General features: G+C 35.1%; 1 protein-coding gene across 2 annotated transcripts in view; it reads right to left on the bottom strand.

Annotated features, from left to right (window-relative positions):
* Positions 1-3,498: 3,498 nt before the first annotated feature.
* Positions 3,499-27,508, bottom strand: part of CHORDC1 (cysteine and histidine rich domain containing 1) — a 26,853-nt gene continuing 2,843 nt past the window's right edge. The window contains exons 2-11 of one of the 2 annotated variants that reach the window (XM_008068880.2): positions 23,217-23,266; positions 19,419-19,475; positions 17,963-18,120; positions 16,156-16,259; positions 15,574-15,632; positions 11,003-11,073; positions 9,915-10,020; positions 8,404-8,523; positions 5,162-5,224; positions 3,499-4,596 (exon numbers count right to left, since the gene is read on the bottom strand). In XM_008068880.2, coding sequence (XP_008067071.1) covers positions 4,450-4,596; positions 5,162-5,224; positions 8,404-8,523; positions 9,915-10,020; positions 11,003-11,073; positions 15,574-15,632; positions 16,156-16,259; positions 17,963-18,120; positions 19,419-19,475; positions 23,217-23,266 — 935 coding nt within the window. In that variant the 3' untranslated portion in view covers positions 3,499-4,449. The remainder of the gene's footprint in view (positions 4,597-5,161; positions 5,225-8,403; positions 8,524-9,914; positions 10,021-11,002; positions 11,074-15,573; positions 15,633-16,155; positions 16,260-17,962; positions 18,121-19,418; positions 19,476-23,216; positions 23,267-27,508) is intronic. The other variant, XM_021717973.1, reaches the window with a different exon arrangement.

Raw genomic sequence — 27,508 nt, 5'->3', positions numbered from 1 at the left:
CTTTATATACCAACTCCAACTGCTCCTTTCAATCAAGGCTAAACTTGATGTTGTTTTACTGCATGTTTTATCTAACACCAATAATTACTATCCGCAAGGTACATACAAGACACACATGATTATCAAAATGGCAACCAAAGTTATGACACTATCAAAGTTCTGTGATTTTTGCACTGAAGATTCTGAAACTTCTTTGGAGGTTGGTAAGACTAAGAAACGAAAAGAACCTAGGAACTGTCAAATCACAAGTGACAAAATTTTAGTTGGCTATTAAAACCATTCAGGCAAAATGACTATGTATTTCATAAGTTTATTTTCTAACAAAACACATCTAAAAATTTGCTCCTGGTTACCAGAGTTACAGTTCCATTGTTTTATGAAGCCTATTCACTCAACTGACAAAAGTAGCAAAGAATAGTGATTAAGAGCACAGAACAAAGAGTCAGGCTGCTGAGTCTGAAGTCTTTACTGGGCAACTCACTAGTTTCAACTCTGGGTAAGTCACATAACCAATGTCAGAAATCAGTTTCCTCATCTTTAAATATCAGAATCTACCTCTTACAAACATCATAAAGATTAGTATTTTTTGAAGTTCTTATAAAAGTGACTAGCCAATAAGTTCTGCATATCTGACATTTACAAGAGCCAACCAATACACCAAGTACTTAAAAATGGGAGTACAATGATTGGCCAAAACATAAAGTCAACATTATATGCAGTTTATAAGGAAATACAGACACAAGTTAATCATAAAAATATGAATATACAACTGCAAACTGAAATAAGAATTAAAAAGGGATAACAATGTTTAAAAATATTAATACAGCCATGCAATCTCTTTATAGGAGAGGAAACTAAGTAACTCAAATTCAGGGGGGTTTCTCTTTCCCAAACTTAACGACTAATCTTACTTTTATTAGGAAAGTTTTAAAAAGTGATAATTTAACAATCCAATCACTTGAACAGTATCTCTGCTTAGTCAAAAAGGAATGGCCAGTTAAATTATTTTGACACAATCTTTAAGCAATAGAAAACTAAATTTTTAAGGCCGGAAGTTCTATTTCATTTCAATGAATATTAAAAGTGGCCTACCAAATTGACAAACTAAGAAAAGTAATTAATGAGTATTTAATGGAAACATGGTCTTTTAGAAAAACTGTTTTTAGCAAAATAACCGAGAATTTTTCATAACTAAGAATTCTAAAAAAACTTAAAATTAAATAACTATGCAGAAGAAAAGTTTTGCAAAACTGGTATTATAGAACAGTGCCACACATATTAAGCCATGGGCATTTACAATTAACTAAAAAAGGCAAGCCATGTAACACCAGATGAGTGTAAGTTGTAAAATGCCTGGGTAGTAGGGAAGCAGTTGGGGGAGGAAAAAAAAAAACAAACAACCTCCCACCTACCTATCAAGCAATCCAAAGAAATGAAACAGGAAAACCTAAAAACAAGTTGGACTTAACAGTTTGCCTTTCATAACTGAGGCCATGGAATTGTGATATTGGCAAAAAAATAAATACAAAGTAAATACTGAATGTGAATGCCAGCTCAAAATAATTTTCAATGAAACAAGATAAAAAAAGTAACCTGTTAATAATGTTCAAACATAACTTCAAAATATCTAGCTGTTAAAAAAAGTTAAGTTACAGAGTATAAACCCAAATACCCTAAAAGGAACATAAGTCTTCATAAATCAGAGTTTAAAAGTTTACTTATTATGGGTATATGCATGACATAAATTTCAGGTTGGGGAAATGACTGAGATTCTTAAAAAGCAGAGGATGGGGGACAAACAATAACTTAAAGTCCCCTTACAGTATCTGCAAGAACTCTTTAAGATTCTCTTCACTCTGATGGTTCAAGAATTAAAAAAAAAAAATTATAAACAAGCTATACATTAGTACAAATTAAAACTCTGGCATAAAATATAAGTTAGAATAAAATAATAGTCCTTTGCCATTATATAGTTACACCAGTAAGTTGCATCAACATGTAAACATTTGTTGATTCTAATTTATATTTTTAATTATTTATAAATTCCCGGCTTAAATTATTACAAAAAAAGTAGGGCAGGTCACAGGAACTATGCTTCAAGAGTTCCACTAAAAATAGATGATAAAAATTATATGTCCTACTTTAGTTAACAGTATTGTACCAAAGTTAATTTCTTAGTCTTTTAAATGTTCTATTATAAGATTTTAACAAAGGGAGAAGACTAAGATAGGGTATAAAAAACTCTTGTGTTATTGTTCACAACTCTTCTGTAAACCTAAAATTAGGTCAAAACAGGTTAAAAAAAGCTTCAATTGTTAAGATCTTATTTCTTTATATTAGTAAACGTGCTAGGCAAGAAAACCAGCATTCTAGGTTTCCTATGTTGAGTTTGGTTACCAAGTGTGTAATACACCTAGCTTTGTCATGGTAATTACTTTGAATGCTAAAAAAGACAAGGCATATTTACAGAGAAATGACCCAATAAAGCTAACCAGGTATTAACTTTTCTGACAAATTGATACTAAAACATATTCTACCTAATGGTAACTGTGCCCATTTATGTATGAGCCTAAGATATCATTCAAATTTTTATCTGGGCAACACATTTTAAAGGCTCTTAGGAATAAGAAACAAAGTAAGATGGCACTAATGTAACCAGACTAAATACATAAGCTCTCTCTCTCTCTATATATATATATATATTAAATCAGTTCTTTGTAACTAAATCTGGGGTTACAATAATCCACTTGCATAATATTTCAATCACATATAACCTATTAAAATATTGCTTAGGGGAAAACAGTCTCAAGAAGGAAGCATTAAAAAAGTGTACTAATCATTTCCTTTAATTGAGGTAAACATAGATATGTCCCCCAAACAATAAACAAGACTTCATGCCTGTAATAAACCTGGGTTCCCAAATCACGAAACATAGCTTTTATAGTTTTAAACACATGTCAAAGTATTAGACACTTATGCTTTCTATTTGGGTCCAATTTTTACTGCAAAAAAATTTGTCATGGCATTTCACTATCATGAGAAATCTGGCTGACAGATTTTTTTTGTCTGTACTGGTAACAGAGCTAAATCTTTTATAACTACATCTAATAGTTATTTGCTAAGGGTAGTAGAATGATATACATGCTTTATTAACTAAAATAGCACTTTTGTAATTTTTTTCTTTATAAGAAATCCTAAATAATACGAAAACATTCAAGGGGTTTGGGAAATAAACATCCCTTTTATATTCATTCTTAATCTATATAAGCATAACTCCTGAACTACTAAGTTCCGACAGAGTCTGGCCTTCATAAGGATTCTTAATTTTTTTCTTGAGCTCTGTACTGCTTCAAAACGCTATCTATCCTTTAATGGGTCCAATTAGCATAAAAATCAAATTCTGTGTTACTTATGTTTAACATAAAGTAAAAAATCAACACTGTATCATTAGAAACATAAAGTTCTTCATGAAAAGCTTTTTTAAAAAAAACCCTCTAAAATAATTAAGCTATTTTAGTGAACATGTAATAGTTGTCATAAAGCAAATTCATATATTTAGTTTTACAATACCCTATTTCCACACACTTTGAAGTCTACAATTTTATAGCTATAGTTTTCCATCATGGAGGCGAGATGCAAATTTTTTATATGTAACTAATTACAGGTTTTAAGCGAATTTAGTATGTAAATCAGAAAAAATTTAGTGATGACAGCATAAAAAGATATTTAAATAATCAGGAAAGAGATTTCTAACGTTGTTTATCTTATGAAATGGTGAATTTTAACCAAATTAAGCTCTGTGCTCTTGTTTCCTATATTCTTAAATCATACGGCTTAGCAAGTAATGTAAGTTTTGATGTAATTCTAAAATTCAACTAGTTGTAAACAAATCCTAATTTGTTCACCAACGCATATGTTCCCTTTTGCCTTCTTACTACACTGCCTCAGTAAACCTTCCTAAAACAGTAATCGTCCCACATGAAAACAACAACAGAGTCTTATCTCTTTCTTAAATATTTTCAAGTATTACAGAACACAAATCCACGAAAACTGATGAAAAAAATCTGACATTTCATCTTGCTTTACTAATTATGGGATAATACAAGGATTTTTTTTTTAAAAGCCCCTTAATATTTCTCTGCTTAACATAATACTAAGAGATACTGCAAATATGGTTATGAGCTGTTTTCCAGCCCCTTCAAGTAAAGGACACAACTATAGTTCCTATCAGTGAGGAGAAATGAACAATCAGTCTCATGTATCTCAAAAGGAAGATGAGAGGCACATAAAGATAAACTGACTTTGGCTTTTACGAACCTAATGTTGATCCTGAAATGCCAGATTCAGCAACAACACAACAATAAAACAAAAGATTACAGCAGGGGCCCCCATTCAACACATATTCCTAAGAATTCTGAAATAGGTAATAGCTTTTGACCCCTCTCCCACTCAATCTGTTATATCTTCTTTTTGTTTTTCCTGCTTTTTGGCTGCAGGCAGTTCAAGGCTTGCCCACTGCATAGGTTCAGCTTTTCTCATGGTGATCTCAATCTTTGTTGCAGTCATAGTTACATAACTTCGCTTTACATCAATCACCTGAAAAATCAAAAAGAATTACAATAAACCTGGGTGGTTTTATTAGTCTCAGAGAAAAACAGTAGTCTTGCTTATGCTAATAATCCCAAATCCAAACTTTTTTTTTTTTCTTTAGAGGTAGGGCCTTACTCTGTCAACCCAACTACAGTGGCACAATCATAGTGCACTGCTGCAACCTCAAACTCCTGGGCTCAAGGTATTCTTCTGCCTCAGCCTCCAAAATTGCTGTGACTACAGGCATGCAACACTACACCTGGCTGATACTGTATTTTTTTTTTGTACAGATGAGGTTTCACCATATTGCACAGGTTGGGCTAGAAATCCTGGTCTCAAGCAATCCTCCCATCTCCGCCTCCCCAAGCACTAGGATTATAGCATGAGCCACTGCGCCAGGCCCAAATTCAAGCTTCTAAAAGTCATTTTTATACCTAGATTTAAGCTGTTTGGCAAGGTATAATGTTAAGGTAATATCTATACTTTGCATCAATGTTTATGAAAGAACTGACTTTATTCCACAAACAATATTTTAAGGTTTCAGAAAAATTTTTTATGAATCAATACTTACACCCCATAATTTCACATTTTGATGAAATTCCTTTTCTCCTTCAAATACAATGTGCACATTTAGCTAAAAAATAAAAAGTTGATTAACTGATCAAATTCAAACAAAATGACTGGTTATGCTATCAAACATTGATTATAAAAGACACTGAAAAAAATCAAAGTAATTTTAAGAATCGGCCAATTTTTTTATTTTTTCACATGAAAAAACCACTGACAAAAAAAATTGACCTGAATTTTTTTATTACAGTGATGTGGGGTACAAGTAGGGATTAACAACCTAAGTAGGCAGCATGAAGGCAAAGTTTGGACTTCTGACTGGCCCTCACTAATCCTGGTACCTTTTATATTGTCACGTGCCCCTCACCCTTTTCCCTCCCTCCCTACCTCAGCAGTGCCCAGCAACTGCCAATCTGTCCCTAGAGTTCATGTGATTCATGTTCAGGGCCCACTTATGAGAACACGTGATATTCAGTTCTGTTTCTGTGATGGATCACTTAGTATGGTGGTCTTCAACTCCACCCAGTTTGCTGTGAAGTCCATGATTTTGTTCTTCTTTATGGCTATGTAATGCTCCAACTGTGCGTACATACCCCATTTTCTTCATCCAGTTCACTTTCGATGGGCAGCAGGGTCTGTTTCATGTTTCTGCTAATGTGAATAGTGTGGCTAAACATCTGTGTACAGGTATCTTTTTCATAGAATGATTTATGCTCCTCCATGTATACTCCCAATGGGTTGCTGCTCAATTTTTAGTTCTTTTAGGAATCACCACACTGCTTTCTAAAGAGGATGAACTAATTTCTACTCCCACCAACAATGCAGAGGCATTCCCTTTTCTCTGCATGCATACCAGCATGTTAATTTTTGACTTATGAATGATAGCCCTTCTTACTGGAGTTAGGCAGTATCTCATTGTGGTTTTGACTTACATTTCTCTGAAGATTAGTGAGGCTAAGCATTCTTTTCATGAATCTGTTGGCTGCTCATATGTCATCTTTTGAGAAATGACTGCTTATGTTCTTTGCCCACTTTGTAATGGGTTTTTTTGCTTTCAGCTCCTTACAGATCCTGTATGTTAGGCCTTTGACAGATATATAATTGACAAATTTTTTCTATTCTGTGGGTTGCCTCCCCACTCTTGGCTAGTTTTGCTGTGCAAAATCTTTTCAGTTTGATAAGGCCCTAATTATCTCTTACGGCATTCGCTTTTGCGAATTTGATAAAAAATTGGTCAATTACTTCAATGTGCTTTGTTTTTCTTCTAGGATTGAATGTTTTTCTAGGATGGAATGTTTCCTACAGTTCTAGGATTCTTATAAGTTTGAGGTTTTACACTTAGGTCTTTGATGGATTTAGAGTTGATTTTTGTATATGGTGATCGGTAGAGGCGCTGTTTCACTCTTCTGCATGTGGTCAGTCAGTGTTCCCAGCACCATATGCTAAATATGGTCTCCTTTCCACAGTGGTTCTTACTGGTAGCTTTGTTGAGATGAGCTGGTTGAGAGCACCAGTTTTTGCTTTGATAATCTTTGCCCTGTTCCACTAGTCTGTGTGTCTATTCTTATACCAGTTCCAGGCTGCTTTGATTACTGTAGCTTTATAATAAAGTTTAAAGTCTCTGCAAATATGATACCTCCCACTTTGTTCCTTTTGCTAAGGATTGTTTTGGCTATTCACGGTCTTTTTTGTTTCCATATGAATTTCTGTACTGTTTCCAGGTCTGAGAAAAATGATGTTGGTAATTTGATGGGCACTGCATTAAATCTGTAGACTGCCTTGGGTTGGATGGACATCTTGACAACATTAATTCTTCTAATCCATGAGCATGAGATGTTATCCATTTGTTTGTGTCATCCTTGATTTTGTTGAGCAGCATTTCTCATTGTAAGGTCTTTCACTTCTCTAGTTAGGTGGATGCCAAGGTATCTGGGGTGTGTGCGTGTGTGTCTACTGTGAACGGGACTGTGCTTTTTATTTGGTTCTCTGCCTGCCTATTGCAGGTGTATAAGAAATGCAATTGTCTTCTGCACCTTGATTTTTGTACCAAAGTCGTTTATTAGTGTAAGGAGGCTTTTGACAAACTGTTTTTCAAGGTATAGAATAATAACATCCTCTAAGAGGGATAGCTTAACTTTCTCTTTTCCTGTTTGGATACCCCTGATTTTCTTCTCTTGCCTCATTACTCTGGATAGAACTTCCAGCACTATACTAAACAGAAGGGGAAAGAATGGGCATCCTCGTCTTGTTCCTATTCTTATCAGGGAAGATGCTTCCAACATCTGCCTATTGAACAAAATGTTGGCTGTGGGTTTATCATAGATGGCTTACTGTTTTGAGGAATGTTCCTTCTATGTCTAGGTGCTCAAGGGTTTTTATCAAGGGTTGCTAAATTTTGTTGAATACTTTTTCTGCATCTAACAATATGATAATGTGGTTCTGTTTTATATCTGTTAATGTGCTGAGTTACATTTAAGGTCTTAGGTCTTACAAAAGTTGAACCAGCCCTGCATCCCAGGAATGAAGTCCACCTGGTCATGGTAGATGATCCTTGAAGTATATTGTTAAATATGATTCCCTAGAATCTTGTTGAAAATTTTTGCATCTATGTTCACCAAGGAGATTGGTCTGTAATTCTCTTTCCTTGTTGGGTCTTTGCCAGGTTTGGGTATCAATATGATATTAGCTTTATAAAATGAATTGGGGAGAATTCCATCATTCTTCATTGCCTGGGATACTTTCAATAAGATAAGTATCAGCTCCTCTCCTAACCTGAGTCAATCTGGTCAGGAGTTTGTCAATCTTATTCTTTCAAAGAACAAGCTTTTAGTCTTGTTGACCCTTTCTATAATATTTCTTGTCTTCTATATCCTGTTTTACCTTGGTGGCCTGGATCTGGATTCTTCTGCTGAAGTTAGGATTCAGGTGATATTTATGGCCTTTCCAGCTCCCTCAGGTGTGATGTTAAGTGATTTACTTTTTTTTGTTTTAACTTGAAATTTCATACTGAGAACTAAGTACCATATTATTTGATAAATCTTCTACGTTACTATATATCCAGAAGGCTTTAGAAATAAGTCTATTATACAAAGATTATCCTTTATAGTAGAAATTCATGAATGTAATTTATTTTTTCATATGGGAGAGATTATAAAATCCTATCTTAAAATCAGCTGAAGAGCAATATGTTGTAATACATGAATGAACATAAACAATAATATGTAAAGGTATTTTTAGCATACTTACCAATGTACTATTTGCTTCTACTTGACTAAGTTCTGGAAGTGAATTTTTTGCATATACAGAAATGGTGACTTCACCTCCAGTCTGATGCCAATCGTGTCTACAAGGAACAACTTTTTTCCCCTGTAATATAAAAGAAACTAAGTTTAACATTCTGTAATCCACTAAGTACTTTCATCAGTATATTCTTTGAAGACTGAAATGAATAAGATATTTGCTTATTGGGATAAGCCAGACAACACCTTAACCTAATGCATAGGAACCTTACTTAGCCTCTAGAAATCAGAATTTTGGAAGAAAAAGATGATTTTCTATTGTTATTGAATATTGACGTTCCTCTCATGTTAAGAAAATTTTTGGAATTTTTTGATTGATTATGAATGTAACCACCAAATACCAGCAGTATACTGCCATATCAACACATTTTAAAATTATAGACAAATGAATTCAGGAAATTCTGAGACACTACTATTGTAAAAGGTACTATTTACATTTTGGCATAATCACATCAACTGAATTTAAATTACATACATCACTCACATTTTCCCCAATTAACTACTAACTTCAATAACACTTGATATAATTATATTTTAAAAAATAACCCCAAAATACATCATTTCATCAAGGGTTATACACTGAAAGCTTTTTAATGTAATAAACAGTTTTTTTTCCAAACTAAAACTTTCAAACTTTTGAAATGTGAAAAAATATAGACATTTTTTGTTAATGAAATGTTTATAAAAATTTTGTTGTAGAAGCATTATTGTAACTTTGAGGACATAGTTATAATAACCAACCATGTTATTAAAAAGTGGTAACTATAAAATACTCAAATATTGAATAAACTTCTAAATTAATTTAAAATTTGATATATTATAAAATACATTAACAATATTTGACAAAACTTATTTAGCAATAAATTGCATGTCCTCTTACAATTTAATGGGCTTTTGAAAAATTATTTGTATAGCCTCAAGTTTTTTTTTTTTTTTAAAGCGTCCAGGGAAGTAGGAACTGACTTTTTTTTTCTCTTGATATGTTTTCCTGAAGCAAGTAGAGGCATGCAAAAGAATTCCACAGAAACAATCCTGCAATCCTCCACTCTGGCCACTTGATGGAGTTTTTGCACATCCGTAAGTGGTTGAAAAACTGATGGTAAAAAAAAGAATCAGAGGTCTAAACATTTAATAACATCAAATAAATAAAAGTCATTATTTAAAAAGTAGGAACAGGCCAGGGAGTTAAAAAGATAAGATGTTCAAATTTTTTCAGGCTTATGTATTTCACAAAAACCCTCATACCTGCATCAACATACACAATGATTACTTTGCTCAAAAGGCAGTACTGGCAGCTTGACTCAGATTAATTTTACTTTGTAGGCATATTCAAGCTTCACTGTTCAAAATCTGAAAACTTAAATTTTTTTTTAATTTAAAGTCAGAATAATCTCAAATATTTTTTAAATGACTCAGATGAATATAAACTCAGTGTGGTACCTTGAAAAAGTTACTTACAGCATCCTTTTTAGTCCACATGTGCTTCCCTGTTGTACAGCCCTCTTGGGCTAAGAATGTATTAAAATCAGAAGTTTTTCTTCTACAACAGCTCCAGTATTTCATCCTTTAAATTATCACAGAAAAATTACAGAAATAAAATCTCATAACCAATTAAATCCACAAGTAGAGTGACAAATGTGGTTTTTAAAAATGAGTGTACAATTTTAGTATACTAAACAGTAAAAGTGATGTACAGTATATCAGAAAGACTGAAAATTATAAATCAGCTTTTCACTGAGAGATTACACTTCAGTTCCTAACAAAAGGTAACATGATCAAAGATTTCTAATACTCTCACTTCAATAAACCAGTAAAGTGAGAACATGCAAACAAATTAAAAACTAATTATTACACAACCAGTGGTCAGCCCCTAAGTAAGTGACACCCACTATTTACTTAAGATAAATGCAACACAAAATGTATAACACAAAACGTGCAGTTAAACTTCAGGTCTGAGTCCTGAAGAAGATGGAAAACAATTGGGTGATTTTAACACAGTACTTAGTTTCTAAAAACGACAGCATAATACAGACCTCTTGACTGAAGGCTGTATAAAAGTATGGGTCTTCTTGCGATAATGGTGTCTTGGTACCCTAGGGCCAAAAAATCTAAATGCCCCACAATGGGTAGGACGGTCCTTCAAACAAAAAACTGATTTCGTCCAAAGAAAAAGCATTACATTGAAATACAGGGTACAGCAGCAGAGAGTAGACACTCTTACTGTTGTCCTACCCATCATATCCTTTACAACATATCTTCCCTTTAATATATCTGCATTTCCTAATTCATTTAAAAAAAGAAAGAAACACAGAGTACAAGAAAATCATGGGGTTTGACTTACAATGACCACTTAACAAATGTAACCTCATTTCTGCTTTCTCATGACTAAAAAGACAAACTCCACATATCTACATTACTATAAACATTAAAAGGCAATGTAAGTAAAATACCTAATAACAATGCGTAGCAAATAATGTTTTAAGGCATACAAGTTTAACTTTCTAAACTTGACCTTAAAGTATTTAAATAAGTCATGCATAAGTTACCCCTCATGGAAAATAGGTACTCCAGAATGATACACACAGACTTCTTCTAAACTCTGTGGACCTTGATAAGTCTGTAAGAAAAAAAAAAATTAGCTGCATATCTCAGTGATATCTCATACATATTTGCAGTACTGGTGACCTAGAAACTTTGTAGAATACCCAAGAAATAACAATCACCTAGAATATTCATAAATTCATCCCATGACATTCTGTTAAGAAATGAAGAATGATTCCCTTTTGGATCTGGTTAAGTTTTAGCTCCCTGTAAGAAAGGCAAATTAAGATGTTTTCAGTCTTTTGGGTATTAGATTGTATCCAATCATATACAGGTATTTAAATTTACAGAACAATGTTGAAACCTAAGAATCAGCACTCTCAACAGCCTAATTTATGTGTGCAGTAAATTCCATACAGGTATTACCAATTAATATGAGAAATCTAATAAGTAATTCTGAAAATTCTAGAGTGATAGTGATTTCTTATCCCTACAAAGGGTAAAAAGAGCTGCAGACCTATATACATATATCTCCAGGGTTAATCTGAAGATCCGGGCCCATTCATTGCTGCTGTAGGTGAAGGCTCTACAGATGAATTCACAAAAAGTTATGTTAATAAAACACAGTTGTAGCCAGTCGTGTATTTTCTCTCTATTTTTGTATGTATAGCAACTACCTACAAGTACAGAAAACAAAACTGTTTTTATTTTGCACCATACCCAGTCAGTCTCCCAAAGCAAAATCCTACAGGCCCTCTTCAGTTTCTCTTTTCCGTCTACCTATGTGTAGTCTATCATGAAATTTTGTCAATTTGACTTGAAAATATTTATCAGTTGGGCTTGGCGGCTCAGTCTGTAATCCCGTGCTTTGGGAGGCTGAGGTGAGTGGACTGCCTGAGCCTGCGGGTTCGAGACCCGCCCTGGCAGCTTGGTGAGACCTCATCTCTACAATAAATCAAAAAATTAGCCAGGCGTGGTAGCATGCGCCTGTAGTTCCAGCAACTTGGAAGGCTGAGGATCGCCGGAGCCCAGCAGGTCGAGGCTGTGGTGGCCAGGAATGTGCCACTGCACTCCAGTCTGGGTGACAGAGTGAGACTCCAACTCAGAAAAAAAAAATCTATCAATTTAATTTGCTATCCATCCTCATGAACTAGCAGATTTTAGGTTATCAGATTACACTAAACGTTCTAACTCATTTCTTAGCCTTCAATTTCTGTTTTCTAGTATTGAATTACAATTATTTAATTACTATCACCTTCTTGTTTAAAGTACTTTTAATTCATCTACCTCACACCGTATAAAATAATCAGTTCCAGGTGGTTGGCATATTTAAATACGCCTCTATAAGAGAAAATACTCATGACCTTGAAATAAGCAAAGATTTATTTAATAAGATATAGAGACATTAGTCATGAAAAAAAAGACAAAATACAGTTCATTATAATTAAAGAGTCTATCAAAATCAATAAGACAGTGTAAAGGCATCATATCCCTAACTAAGCACGTGTAGCTAAAATATATAAAGAATTCCTATACAGTGGTAAGAAAGACATTATAAAGATACTTTAGTAAAAGATGTTGGACATTTCACAAGAGGATATACAAATGGCTAATAAAGATGCATAAAGATACTCAACCTCACTATCAGGGAAGTACAAATCAAACCATACTACACACATACTAGAATGACTAAAATATAAAAGACTGATATTACAAAATGTTGCCAAAATGTGGGGCAAGCAAACCATCTCGATATGCTGCTGGTAGGAGTCTAAAGTAATACAACCACTTAGGAAAACTATGTGGAAGTATCTGTTAAAGCTGAAGATAGCAGGGCTCGGTGGCTCAGCCTGTAATCCCGCGCCTAGGGAGGCTGAGGTGAGTGAATTGCCTGAACCCGTGGGTTCGAGACTCGCCTGGGCAACTTGGTGAGACCTCATCTCTACAATACATCAAAAAAACCTCATCTCTACAATACATCAAAAAACTAGCCGGGTGTAGTAGCGCGCCTGTAGTTCCAGCTACTTGGAAGGCTGAGGTGGAAGGATCACCGGAGCCCAGTAGGTCGAGGCTGCGGTGGCCGGGAGCGGCCACTGCACTCCAGTCTGGGTGACAGAGTGAGACTCCAACTCAAAAAAAAAAAAAAGGCTGAAGATACACAGGTTGACTATCCTTAATCCAAAAAAAAAAAAAAAAAATCCTAAATGCTTCAAAATCTGAAACTCTTTGAACACTAACATAGCAATCAAAGGAAATGCTTACTGGAGCATTCAGACTTTAGAGTAGTATGCTGAACTAACTTGTAAGTATAATGTAAATATTCCAAAATCTAAAACACTTCTGGTGGTCTCAAGCTTTTCAGATAGAGGACATTCAACCCATAAATACTCTCTAATCAAGTAATTCCATTTCTAGTCATATAAACAATGGAAATGTGTATACATGTGTCCCACAAGCCATGCACAAGATTTTTCATAACATTTTTCAAAATTAAAATACAAATTTTTCTAAAATAAAGTACAATCTAAAGAAAAAAATAATTATGGCACATTCAAACAATAAAAAAATAACAAAATTAAAGCAGTAAAAAAATAAAATTACGCACACCAAAGATAATTAAACAAACATTATTAAAACAAAAGACGACAAATACAAGAAAAGGTACATATTCTATGATTCTTTTTACATTAGGTAAAACTAACCATGTTGACAGAAAAATGTGGTTACTTTTGGGGGAGAGAATAATGAATGGGAAGAGGTATAAGGAACACTCTGCAATGCTGGTGTGTTAACTTTGTAAAAGTTCTATAAACTTCTATCTGTACATCTTTTAACAAATCTTGATGTTATAGACATCGATGAAAAAGATTGGAAATGTCTTTTAATAGTTTCCGTAGCCTGAGGTAAGGTCTAACTTCCCATTACTATTAAAACCTTCTAAGGATATGGCGCACGCCTACTTATCTCCATTAGTCTCAACTCGGCAGCAGCAAATTCTATATCACTATTAACTATTTTCTTTATATTTCTGTTTTCACCTATGCTTGAAATATCCTTTCCCTATCTTTCCAATTTACAAAACATTCATTCTTAAAAACTCATCTGATACCTTCTCCTTCATCTTCCTCCATTGTCTTACCATTTGCACTGCCTTCCCTACTCCAAGAATTACCCTTTATCTACTTCTGCCTCATATACTTGTAAATCCATTTACAGTTTTATGCCTTAGTGATCTGAAACTTAACATGAGAGAAGAATACAAACTTGCCCCTGCCCTATTGTCATCTTCTCAGTATGACACCAATCACCCAAATGTTTTAACCACAAGTTCCCTTTACTTTCAAACCACTAACAAATCCTGCTAATATGGACAAAAGCTCCTTCACTTCCAAATGGGTTATATCCTGATAAACACATTGTCAATTCGAAAAATCTTAAGTTGAACCACTGTAGTCAGGAACCATCTGCACTTCCAAATTGTTTCATTCCACATGTGTTGTTTTGAGCATGAAAGATACAACAAAGAACAAAACAAAACCCTGTTCTCATAAACCTTACAGCAGTAGGGGGAAAAGTTAGATGGTAAAGATAATAAACTAAATATGCAAAATGAGTAATGCAAAGTGGTAAATAAAGGAGAGAGAGGGGAAATGCTGGAGGGCTTGCGGTTTTACACAAGTAGGCAGGAAAGGCCACACTGAGATGTCTGACTGCATTCTACTTTTAATCACTTCCCAACAAATTTCTCTCCAATCCTACTGCCTGGTCTTCCATAATAGCAACCTGCCTGGTTTCTCTTCTTCCAATTCTACTCCTGCTCCAACACCATATACTTGCCATTCATCAGTCAATGAATCTTTTAAGATTTCTCCCTATAACAGGTAAAGGCTTCCCATCATACTTGCCCAAATCTGTCACCATGGCTTCTAAGAATGCCCATAATCTTGCCTTTCTTTCTTACCTGCTGCTTTCACACCTTTATCCAAACTCCACAGACCCTGATATTCCTTGAATAGCCAAGTACTGAAGCCTCTGCTCATGCTGCTCCCTCCCTATCTACAGCATCTTTCTCTAGGTTGACATAATTCATCCACTCCATTATCCAGAGTTCTGATTTAGTATCACCACGTCAAAAAGGACTTTGCAGACAATCTTACTAATAGTTCCCAACCCCAACCACTCTACCTCCTTAGGCTGTTTTATTTTCTTCATATCTACCTGAATTCATAATATTTAATTACCTATTTCTTGTTCTCATACTAGAATTGCAGCTTCATAAGAGATTTTTGCTTTATTTAATACTTTATCTCCAGCCTTTAAAACAATGTCTGGCACATTAAATAAATGCTCAGTAAATGTTGCTTAAATTGGAATTATTTATTTCTATGACTCTATCGTATATGAAGATCCACAGAGAGAGAATCTTTTATCCCTGTTGTAACGCTAGCCCCGTATATAATATATATATAATAGTATATAAAAGGCACGCAAGTATTTGTGGACTGAGTCAGTGAACTACACTCTCTTCAAAATTAAAATTTTACTTCATAACACATAGTACATTTTTAATATATACCTTTGAACACCCTCCATTTTTACATGAAGTTCCTATCTTGATTTCATCATTTTCTTCTTCTAAAACAAAACAAAACAATGAAATTTAAAGGTTAAACTAAAACTTCATGGCAGCAGCATGCTTAAAAAGTAAACTTTCCACAAAACTTTAAAAAATGTATTTATCCCCAAATGATGTATGACACATTTCTATTCCATAATAAAAGGTTACAGCCAATATCTTCATGTTGTAAAAGAAAAATCACAAAAGGGTATTTTCCTCCCATGGTATCAGGTATTGGTGAGAATATTTAATATATTTTATATCAAGCACAAGAAAACATTTTCAATTATTAAGAAATTCAGCTCACTGTTAAAAATAATGAACCATAAAAGAAAAATTAAAATAGCTTCTCATTTTTAGTAAATATATAATGGAACAAACTATATTCATTCTACAGTATTATTGGTAGTCAAAAAACTAAGTTTTTTACTACAACGTGCTGTTTATTCATATTTATACTCAAGAAACTACTGTTTTCTCTTTTGAATGACTGCTTAATTGTTTAGAAAATAATTGCAATAAAACAGAATAAAATCTTACCTTTCTTATCTTCTTCCTTCCCTGATGACAGTTTAAGTTTATCAAGTGCTTGTTTTAGGGAGGCAGATATTTTTAATTCCAAATTTGTCATTGGTTCATCTGGGCTGAAAAATTTTGAAACCTGATCATCATTATTAATGTTCCAAAATATTTCTTTGTTCTCAAAATTACTATCCCTAAAAGCTTCTTTTGGAGAAACCAAATGCTTTGTAAAACAAGTAATCCTTATTAGGAAGTATTTCAGAAATAATTGTTATAATGTATTTAAATTCTGAATTTTAAAAGAAAATATTTTTATAATAAAATAATAAGTCTCAAAAAATTACACCCAAATAATCAGCACACATAATTATTAATCTGTTGCACTACTAAGAAGGGAATAAAGATAAGGAATTCAAGTTTGTTGAAATGCGTAACTCTGAGGAAGGGACCATAAAATGCTGAGTACGTATTAAGTATTAAGTAAATCCATACTCATTTCTACCAGTGGAGATAGTTTCTTTTATATGAATACTAGTATATGGATCAGTAGATTCAGATACAATTGTATGGAAAATCAATTTCAGTAGAGTTTAAAAAATCCTCTTAATATTTTATAATGGTTAGGTGTTGTACACAATTTAAGTCTATTCAAAAACTAAGTATTAAGAATATTTTTTAAATGTAAAAACAAATAAAAATTGTAGATTATTCATTCTATATCCAAAATGAAAAACTGACAAAGGAATCATTTACCATGTACATAAAAACCTATATCCTCATAATCTTTATAGTATCGCCAAATGAATTTAAGGGATTTAATTTCTCTCCCTGTCTCTAAAGTAAAATTATTTGTATTCCATCATTTAAAGAAAATATAAACTCATACTATCATGGTAAACTCTATTCATAAAGAGATTAAGAATGATTGATGACAGTTTTATATTTTTCTGAACAGTCAGCAAGACATGATAGTCTCTCATAATTATGAGTAAGATAGAAAAGTAATAAAATGAGATCATTGTTAAAGAAAGAATGCTAATTAACAAATAAACATCTGAAGTCTCCTAGGATTCTTATCTTGGTCAAATATATTTAAGTAGGAACAACAGAAAAAAATTTGGGAATTCCATGAGTTCATAGCATGAGTAAAAACTTCAACAGGGGCCATACTTGAACCCAAAAATCATCTGTTAAAACACTTTCACACTCAAGTAAAGTATGAAGAGAACTTGGTATTAACAGAAGTACCGAAAATACACACAGGAGAATATAGAGTCCAGTTATCAGAAGATGAGCATGAAGAATCTGTACAATTCTACTGCAAAATAAGCAAAAGCTATTTTAAGACTACTTTAACAGATATGCCACCTAAACCAAATGCATTAAAAATTTACTGATATTAATGAGATTAACAGCTGTTTTCAGGCTTCTAAAAGTAAAAACGAGTGATTAGGGTTCTGAGTTCTTTTTCAATTCAAACTGATTCCATGCCAAAGACAACTCTTTTAAAGAATCGCACCATGCCACACTGAAACGATACAAACCACACACTAAAAATGTGTGACTCCCTCACCTTAATGGTATAAGTACCTGTAACTATGATGGTACAATAAGCAAATATGTACAAAGTTTTACTGTGTGCATGCTCTTAAGTTTAAGAGAAATAAAAAATAAAGGCAAATTTAAGGAAAAAACCAAATGGCTCAAAACTTGGTGGACTACATAAGTAGCTACAAATAGTATTATACTAAATCATAAAAGTAAACACCACAAGCAAAGGATACTATTCAAATAGGACAAAAATATGCAACCGTATACAATATACCTTGGCCTTTTTATTGCTTCTACTGGCTTAGGGGCTTGAATGATGTGTTCCTGAAATTTGGGTTTCAATTCAGATAGTTCTTTCTTCTCAGAAGTCTTGACTTCAGGTTTGACTGGCTCAGGTGGCTTCTCACTATTGTGCCTACCTTTTGTACAGCCCTGTTAGTGAAAGGTATTCATTAAGAGTTAACTATTTCACATGACATGATAGAAATGCTATACCTTTTCATTTCTTTACTGACAAATTGTATTTTCTGTTTTCTCCAGTTTTATTACATTGACTTATTATAAGAAAGTAAAAATAGCCGGCTCAGCCTGTAATCCCAGCATTGGAAGGCCGAGGTGAGTGGATTGCCTGAGCCTGCAGGTTCGAGACCCGCCTGGGCAACTTGGTGAGACCTCATCTCTACAATAAATCAAAATAAGCTGGGTGTGGTAGCACGCTCCTGTAATTCCAGCTACTTGGAAGGCTTAGGCAGAAGAATCGCTGGAGCCAAGCGGGTCGAGGCTGCAGTAGCCGGGAGCAGCCACTGCACTCCAGTCTGAGTGACAGTGTGAGACTCCAACTTAAAAAAAAAAAAAAAAGAAAGTAAAAAATAGGACTCCAAATTTGCTGTATTTGTAAATGAGTTCTTACCTCTAAAGCTCTGAATACATTCTTAACAAAAGGTGCCTTTATAACATCATAAACATCTACTTATTTTTATTCTATTAACCGTTTATTGGCATAAACTTCTTGTTTACAGAAAACAAACTGGAAAATCTCACAAAGAGAATTCTAAAAATTACTTCTAAATAGAAGTCTGCTATTAAAAAGGTCTCGGCTCCACTTCTCTTACTACCTCTGTATGACCTTGAGCAAGATAATATTTTTAAGCCTCAGTTTTCTCATACATAAAATGAAGGCAATGGAGTTTAAGATATTTTTGAGAAAGTTAAATAAAATATGAGAATACCTGGCATATCTGTCAGGTGGAAAACAGTCAACAAACACTAGCTACTTTTATACCACATTCCATTGAGTCATAAATACATTTTAACACTTCTGACATCATATGATTAATGGCATATCAGTTATTTAGCAGTTTGAGTTTTCCTTCTTAGTGGGATATAAAATAATGGTGTAATTCAATAGTATCAAAAATTCTATATAAATTTACTATTCCTAACTTAAAATGCTTTGAATTGTTGTCTACCACATCCTTCTTGCTGTTCTTTCAATACTATTAACAAACTTAAAATAATAAAGGAATAACTAATTTGTTAAAACATTTATCTCCAAAACAGATAAATTCTTTATTTTAGATATTGTGGAAGGGATATGAACTCCATTTTAAAAGGTGCTATCTGCAAGTTGATGAGCACTAGCCAATAGCTATCATGAAATACACTCCTCCAATCTAAAGCTTTTATGTGTACTTTCAGGAAAATAATCTAGGAAAAAAATTCGTACTTACTACAATGCTTAAGAAATCTGAAAAGTCAGTTGTTCTTCTCTTACAGCAAGACCAACCCTATAAAAAATAAAGAGAAAAAAACTTAAAAAAGTATCTGCATGGGAACCACCACTCACTAAAACACTCCACTTGCATTTGTCCCCTTGGATCCTAAAGTAACTTGCGCGCGCGCACACACACACACACACACACACACACACACACACACACAGATTTCAAAGTTTTAGGTTGCACGTGATTCACTCAATCAAGAGATATAATTTTTAGTCTATGAACCAATGTTAAAGTGATTTATGCTATAACCTACTATCAAGGGAAGCACCTTAAAACAGTGAAACAGAAAATGCTTCTGTTTTCAAGAAAAGTACCTGATTTTTTTTTTTTTTTTTGAGAAAGCAGGATTTATTGGGGGGACAGAAAAGCTCCCACAGTTGGAGGGGACCAGAGGGAGCTGTACCCCAGACCTTTTACAATGAGGTACAATCACAGGTTTCTCATGAATCCTGAGACAGGAGCATGTGATCCGGCAGACAAGGCACATGATCAGATTGTTCCTCTGAATAGATGGGGAGAGCTTAGAGCGTATACCTAGGTCCTGAGTGCCCACATGTTATACAGCAAGTCCACATGCTGGGTTAGTCTAGCTGGTTTGGGAGTCTTGTGGGCAGTTTCCTTTTCTGATGGCCCAAATGGAGAACTGCTCCTCCCAGTGGGCATGCAGGTTCTGATTTCTCCTTGTGTTGTGGAATGGCTGGGCCCGCACGTCCTGCTCACAGGTCCAAGAACCAGGACATCCTGCTGGAACCCACTGAGACCCCGACCTGCCATGACGGGGGTCACCGACACTCATTCTTCCACAAATCAACACTTCAGGCCAACACCAGGCCAGCGTCGCAGTTGTCCCTCACGGATTCTGCAGGTCACGTGTGTCGCTCGCGGTTAAAGGCGCCACCCAGGAGTGCGTGTGGCCCCAGTTATGCACGAGCACTGCTCTAGCGCTGCAGCCTGACCCGGCGTCACGCACAAGCGGGCGGGGCTCAAAGGCAGCGCGTCTGATTTTTTTTTTTAAGAATAACATTTATAATTTGCAAAAATACCATATATTTAAAAGATGTGAGGATTAAGGTTCTTAACCTTAAAAATCTATTAGGTTAAAGATAAAAGCTGTAATAACTTAGTTTCTAAACAAAGAGTGTAGTTCAATAATAAGCACTATTTTCAGAACACAGATTCCTTAACATAGAAGCCTAAGCACTGTTAAATCTTTGAAGGTGAAGTGATCTTTTCCATGAGAAACATTAACATATACAAATGGTATTATCTATGATTTTTTAACAAAATATCAAGTGGTTTACAAAAAAATGGCTTTAAATTATAATTTCTAATTCTAACATGCTACAGAGAATAGGGAGACAAAAATGCAGCAGTCTCAAGACTTGGGAAGCCACAAAAACAGATAAGGGGCCAACTTTGTACATATCCACGTAGACCTCACTGTTTTTCAGTATACAGCATAAAAAAATTTGGTGGTGATTTTTTTCTCTCAAAATATGCACTTTTAGGTTCTTTTCCTTTAAAGAAAATGTTAAATATCCTATAATCCAGGCTGGGTACAGTAGCTTATGTCTGTAATTCCAGCATTTTGGGAGTCCGAGGTGGAAGGACCACTTGAGCTCAGGAGTTTGAGACCAACCTGGGCACTGTAGTGAGACCACCTGGACAAAAAATATAAAAATTAGCCAGGTGTGGTGGTTCACATCTGTAGTTGCAGCTACTCAGGAGGCTAAGATTGGAGGATCCCTTGAGTCCAGGAGGTTGAGGCTGCAGTGAGTTAGGATCTTACCATTGCATCCAGCCCAGGCTAAAGAGTGAGACCACATCTCCAAAACAAAAAACAAAAACAACAACAACAAAAATCCTATAATTAAAATTTTCCTTTATTTTGAAATTTAATTCCCTTCTACTCTGGATTGAGATGTACATGAATCAATCACCACAACCTTAAATACAGGGTTTAAACAACATTGTTACTATAATCATCAGAAAAGTATTCTATAAGCTTTACTCTCTTAGACAGAATTATGTCAGACTCCGATACATATATGTAAAACATTATATAGGCCAGCTGTTCCGAATGACAACCGGGATTCTTTACTAGTCCTCAGTACAATGAGGGAAAAAAGGACAAACTTAAGTGTGTGAATATAAAGTTACTAGATGTCTTTTCTTGAGCAGGACTATCTTTCTCTGAATATGCCCCTTGTGATATTAAATATTTTTTGTTAATACAATGTTTAACTTCTTACTTGGTCAAATGGAAAACTTGTGTCCCCTGCACACTATAAACCAGCAGAAAAAAGAAGAGAGCAAAACCTACACTGTCCCTATCGTATACCGAGCACATATTTTCTCTGAAATCTACTGGGCTGTGAAATACAATAATCTTAAAAAGTCTAGGACTCCAAGGAATGTTTATAGAAGAGAGACAATAATACTAAAGTGTAGAGAAGAGAGAAACAAAAATACTTCAAAGTGAAATCACCAAGACTTGGAGTGATTAACAGTAAGGGAAAAAACAGCAATGGACCAAATGACTAGAAAGTCGATAGTATCACTACTAGAAGCAGCAAAGTTGAGAGGCAGACTATTTTTGGAGTAAGAGTTCATGTCAGAAACTGACTTGAGGTTGCCAATGAGACATATAAATGAAAACATGTTGTAAGAATCACTGGCATAAAGGTGACATCTGAGAACACAAACGAATGAACTGAATGAGAAAAAATAGAAAGCCAAAGACTATGGTTAAGAGACAGGAGGCAAATAACACAAGGAAAAGAAATACAGTAAGAAAAATAATGAAAATGGCAGTTCAGGAAAGATAAAATTTTGAAAAAAAAAAAAAGTAAATATTCTCACAGAACCACAGTTTCCACTACCATAAAGATTTGTAAAGAGGAATAAGGTCTTAACTTCCCTTTATTGAATGTTTACTCTGATTTCCTTCCTTAGAACTATTCAGACAAACAAATCTTTGGCTAGTTTTGGTTGTACAACAGTTAAGTGCCAAGAGTCTAACTATTCTCTGGAAGGTATAATGAGGAATTCAAAGAGCATCGACAATATTTAAACACATAAGACTTAAACAGTCTTCAACTGTCATTTTTTTACTGAGAACCAAAGCAATAGTACCTAAAACCATGGTAGCCTCACTGCAGCATTTTCTTTAGATATGTTCAAAGGAAATTCTTCAAATGTATCATATTAACATCATGAATTTCTAAAAGATTACCATCAAAAACTTGGTCAAGCAACATTCCAGCATTATTATTATTCCATTATTCTATTCTCTAATTCTCCAGAACATCAAGAAAGTATAATTGGAAAACTGGTAACATTTCTTTTGAGTAAAAAGACTCTAAACTTATACGTCTGCCCTGAGATTGGCACTAAGTGTTTAAAACAATCTTTCCTAAAATTCAACTGTTCTTTTTGCCCAGCCATGACAGTATTGAGATTCAGTACAACCACTTCTATTTCTGCTAGAAAATAAGAAAAATAGAAGGTGCAGAAATGAGAACTGAAATTGAAATACTGTAATTGTATAACTGGAAAAGACCTTAAGATCACCAACTACTGTCTTCTTTCCTTTTAGTGAAATACATGCTTAAAGCACCCCAAAATGGTCAATAAGAAAAATGTCACAGCTGAGGAAAAAAAGATGAGAAAATAAAGATTTAGTTTACATCTTTCAATTTATTATACAGATATGAAGAAACTGAAATTGGATCTAGTTCCTACCTTTAATGCATCATGAAAGACTGGAACACCTGGGTGGTATGTGCAAGCATCTGGTGAAAAATAAAGAAAAAAAAGTACCACTCTTTAAAAAAATGAAGAGAAATGTATACATCATTATTTCCTTCAGGTGTTAATCTTTAATCCTTTTTCCAAATGCAAGCAATATTGTTCCTTAAAAATGTACTAATGCTTGACTTTGATGCACAGCAAAAAAGTGCATGGTATTAAAATAGTAAAAGTTAAAATTCTAATCAAGAGTATGATGGCCATACATAAAAATACAGAATAATTTAAGGATCATCAACTATATCTTATATTTCTCTAATCTTTGTAGCAAAAAATTTTTATTCTTTTTCTTTTTTGATTCCAAGTCTCACTCTGTCGTCCAGGCTGGAGTGTCACGGCAATACTCAAGGCTACCACAGCCTCAACCTGCTGGGCGCAGGCAACCTTCTGCCTCAGTCTTCCAAGTGGCTGGAACTACAGGCACATGCCACCATGCCCAGCCAATTTTATGATTTATTGTAGAGACAAAGTCTTGCCCAGTTGCCTATGCTGGTCTCGAACTCCTGGCCTCAGGCAATCTTCCCGCCTCAGCCTCCCAAAATGCTAAGTGATTACAGGCATGAGCGACCGTGCCAGACCATCAAATGTTTAGTACCAAAACTTCAAGCCTCAAGATTTTGACTGTCCTCTTTAAAATCTACTTTTACAAAAACACCATCAAACTTATGTTCTTACATGAGCTGAAACACAAAAGTTTCCCAAGAAATTACCTAAAAAGATATTTTAGAAAATCAGGCTCAAAATGGTTTTAAAATGGTTGCAATATCTAATTGCTAATTCAACTTTCCTAGGCAGTAATCAATTCCTAAGTACAAACATCGACCACTAACAAAGAGCTTAAATTCTGCAATCTGCTTTCAGAATTGTCACTAGCTGATTCTGTACTTCCCTCCCCACTACATTATCAATCTTTACTTAACTCTCACGAAAATGGGATTATTATAATTTGCAAAACGGAGTATTATATTTAAAAAAAACAAATAACAGACACATTCATTCCCTTGCTAGATATAGATAACATCATGAGCTTAGAGCAAAGGCGTCAGTTCCACCCCTCTGCAATTTTCTTATAAGGCAATCTCCCTCAATCTTTCAAGCTGGCTTAGTTTTTAAATATCTACAACCAGATTCCTGGTGTTGCCTCAAAATGATTAATTCCTGGTACTTAGAGAACGCTCCCTAACCCATTTAATAGTCAGAACTGCTTCCTTCATTACCCATGTGTCGCATAGACACTATGCTGGCCAGTGTAGTAACAATGTGTTAGGCATTTTCTTGATAGCAATTAAACTCATGTATCAGAAAGATGCTATTAATTAAGGCAGTACTGGAACCAAGGGCTGAAAAAGGAGGCTGGAAGTAGAAATGGATACGCAGTAGGCCATGAAGTTTAGAAAAGAATGGAGTAAATAACAGATTCTGTACTTTTGAATATCGAACTGAAGGTAGTCAGAGGCATTAAACACAAAATGTGGAAACACAGTCAAAGGCATAAGAGGTGGTAGCAGTAGTCAATCTGGGCAGAGTGGCAGCAGGAATAAGTTCATCATAACCACACAACTAGTATGAATACAATTTGCAAATCACTGCTTTCAAAAAAGAGTAATAAGCAGATGGACATTCTTCAGCCTTTATCAGGTTTACCAGTTTTGCTCAAATCAAGAAGCTACAACACAGTAGTGCTGAGGGCTTTCAACAGCGTTTCTGACACTGCCTAAAAATCTCTCTGCCACTAGTAGTTGCTTCAGTCTTCCTCATTTGCATAAATAAAATAGAATAGTTTATAAATTTGCACTTTTTCTAGAATAAAACGCTTAACATATGTAAATTACCAATCATGTCTCCTTTAAACATCCATTTTACTTGTGTTACAATAAAAATATCCTGTCAGCTTAAAAGAAAGTCTAATTTTTATGAACTGAAAAAAGTAACGAGACTAATAAGTCAATAAGCATGGTAACCATGCCACAGCACCAAGAAAGAAAGCATTTAGTGACAATTAATAGATAGTTAAGGTGCTTCCCTTGATAGTAGGTTACAACATAAATCACTTTTAACATTGGTTCATAGACATAGAAAATTTATTTCACTTGATTGGATGAATTACACATAACCTAGAACTTTTATATATATATATAAATATATATATATGCATATATGCAAGTTGCTTCAGAGTTAAAGCGGTGTTCAGAATTAAAGAGGAGTGTTTTAGTGGGTCGTGGTTCCCAAGCACACACTTTTTTAGTTCTTTTGTTGAGTACATGCTTTCTGAATTACTGTATGCCTTCAATTAATTTCCAAATTTCTGGAAGAGTTTATTTGGCAAATTTTGCCTCTGTGTTCCTTTGGAGGTATTTGGGTGGGGGTGCTTGTTTTTATGGACAAACTCATTGCTTTTTGGAAGTGTCTACCCTGCCATTCTGGAAGTTCTACCTCCTTTTTGTAGCTTTTATAAATTACTTTGGAATCTCTTCAGTAATTGTGGCAGCTTGGTGCTGCCATTTTCCTTCCTGTTCCTCACTGCCTCCAAGGAGGTTTAGTGATAAAGAAATACAATGAAAGCTAGGCTCGGTGGCTCAGCCTGTAATCTCGCGTCTTTGGGAGGCTAAGGTGAGCGGATTGCCTGAGCCCGCGGGTTGGAGACCTGCCCGGCAACTTGGCGAAACCTCATCTCTACAATAAAAAAAAAAAAACTAGCCGGGCGTGGTAGCGCACGCCTGTAGTTCCAGCTAACTTGGAAGGCTGAGGCGGAAGGATCGCAAGAGCCCAGCAGGTCGAGGCTGAGATGGCCGAGAGCGGCCACTGCACTCCAGTTTGGGGGACAGAGTGAGACTCCAACTCAAAAAAAAAAAAAGAAAGAAATACATTGAAAAAATGAATTTGAAAATGTTACAGGTAACAAGCAATAAAATCAAAACCACATTCATGGTAAAATTCTTCTAATTATTTGTCACTGCCTAAGGATAAAAGCCTTTTTTCACCATCCTTACAACTGCTTCTCAGGCTGCTTGTGTGGTTTAATCTGTCTACTTTCCCAGTCTCATCTGGCATTCCTTCCTTCTACACTCTAGTTCATCTCAATGACTCTGTACTTCCTTTAATGTTATACTGCCTCCCATCTCATGGTCTAAACTATTCCCTTTAGGGATTCCAACTCCAGATCAGGCAAATTCCAATACCCACTAATTTAACATAATATACTTTCCATTAATAGCACTTAAGGCAATTACCAGAGATTGAATTCACATTTGGGGCATTTGATACATGTCTATCTTTCTCAGGATATTTAAACACAATGACAGTTAAGCACCTTAAAACAGTGAAATAGAAAATGCTTCTGTTTTCAAGCAAAGTACCTCATTTTTTTTTTTTTTTTTTTTGATAAAGCACGATTTATTGAGAGAACAGAAAAGCTCCCACAGTGGAAGGGAACCAGAGGGAGTTGAACCACAGGCCTTTTACAATGAGGTACAATCACGGGTTTCTCATGAATTCTGAGACAGGAGCATGTGATCTAGCAGACAAGGCACATGTTCGGATTGTTCCTCTGAGTAGATGGGGTGAGCTCAGAGGTCTACCTGGGGGCCTGAGTGCCCACATGTTATACAGTAAGTTCACATGCTGGGTTAGTCTAGCTGGTTTGGGAGTCTTGTGGGCGATTTCCTTTTCTGATGGCCAAAATGGAGAACTGCTCCTCCCAGTGGGTGTGCAGGTTCTGATTTCTCCTTGTGTTGTGGAATGGCTGGGCCTGCAGGTCCCGCTCACAGGTCCAAGAACCAGGACATCCCGCTGGAACCCACCGAGACCGCGACCTGCCATGGCGGGGGTCACCGACACTCGCTCTTTCACAAATCAACACTTCAGACCAACACCAGTCCCTCACGGATTCCACAGGCTGCGTGTGTCGCTCGCGGTTAAAGGCGCCACCCAGGAGTGCGTGTGGCCCCAGTTATGCACGAGCACTGCTCTAGCGCTGCAGCCTGACCCGGCGTCACGCACAAGCGGGCGGGGCTCAAAGGCAGCGCGTCTGATTTTTTTTTTAAGAATAACATTTATAATTTGCAAAAATATCATATATTTAAAAGATGTGGGGATTAAGGTACTTAACCTTAAAAATCTATTAGGTTAAAGATAAAAGCTATAATAATTTAGTTTCTTTTTTTTTCTTCTTCTTTTTTTTTTTTTGAGTTGGAGTCTCACTCTGTCGCCTAGACTGGAGTGCAGTG

Source organism: Carlito syrichta, unplaced genomic scaffold (assembly GCF_000164805.1).
Source record: "Carlito syrichta isolate Samal-C Ts95f unplaced genomic scaffold, Tarsius_syrichta-2.0.1 Scaffold311628, whole genome shotgun sequence".
In the NCBI taxonomy this organism is placed as follows: Eukaryota; Metazoa; Chordata; class Mammalia; order Primates; family Tarsiidae; genus Carlito; species Carlito syrichta.
This window is presented reverse-complemented; position numbering and strand designations above follow the sequence as displayed.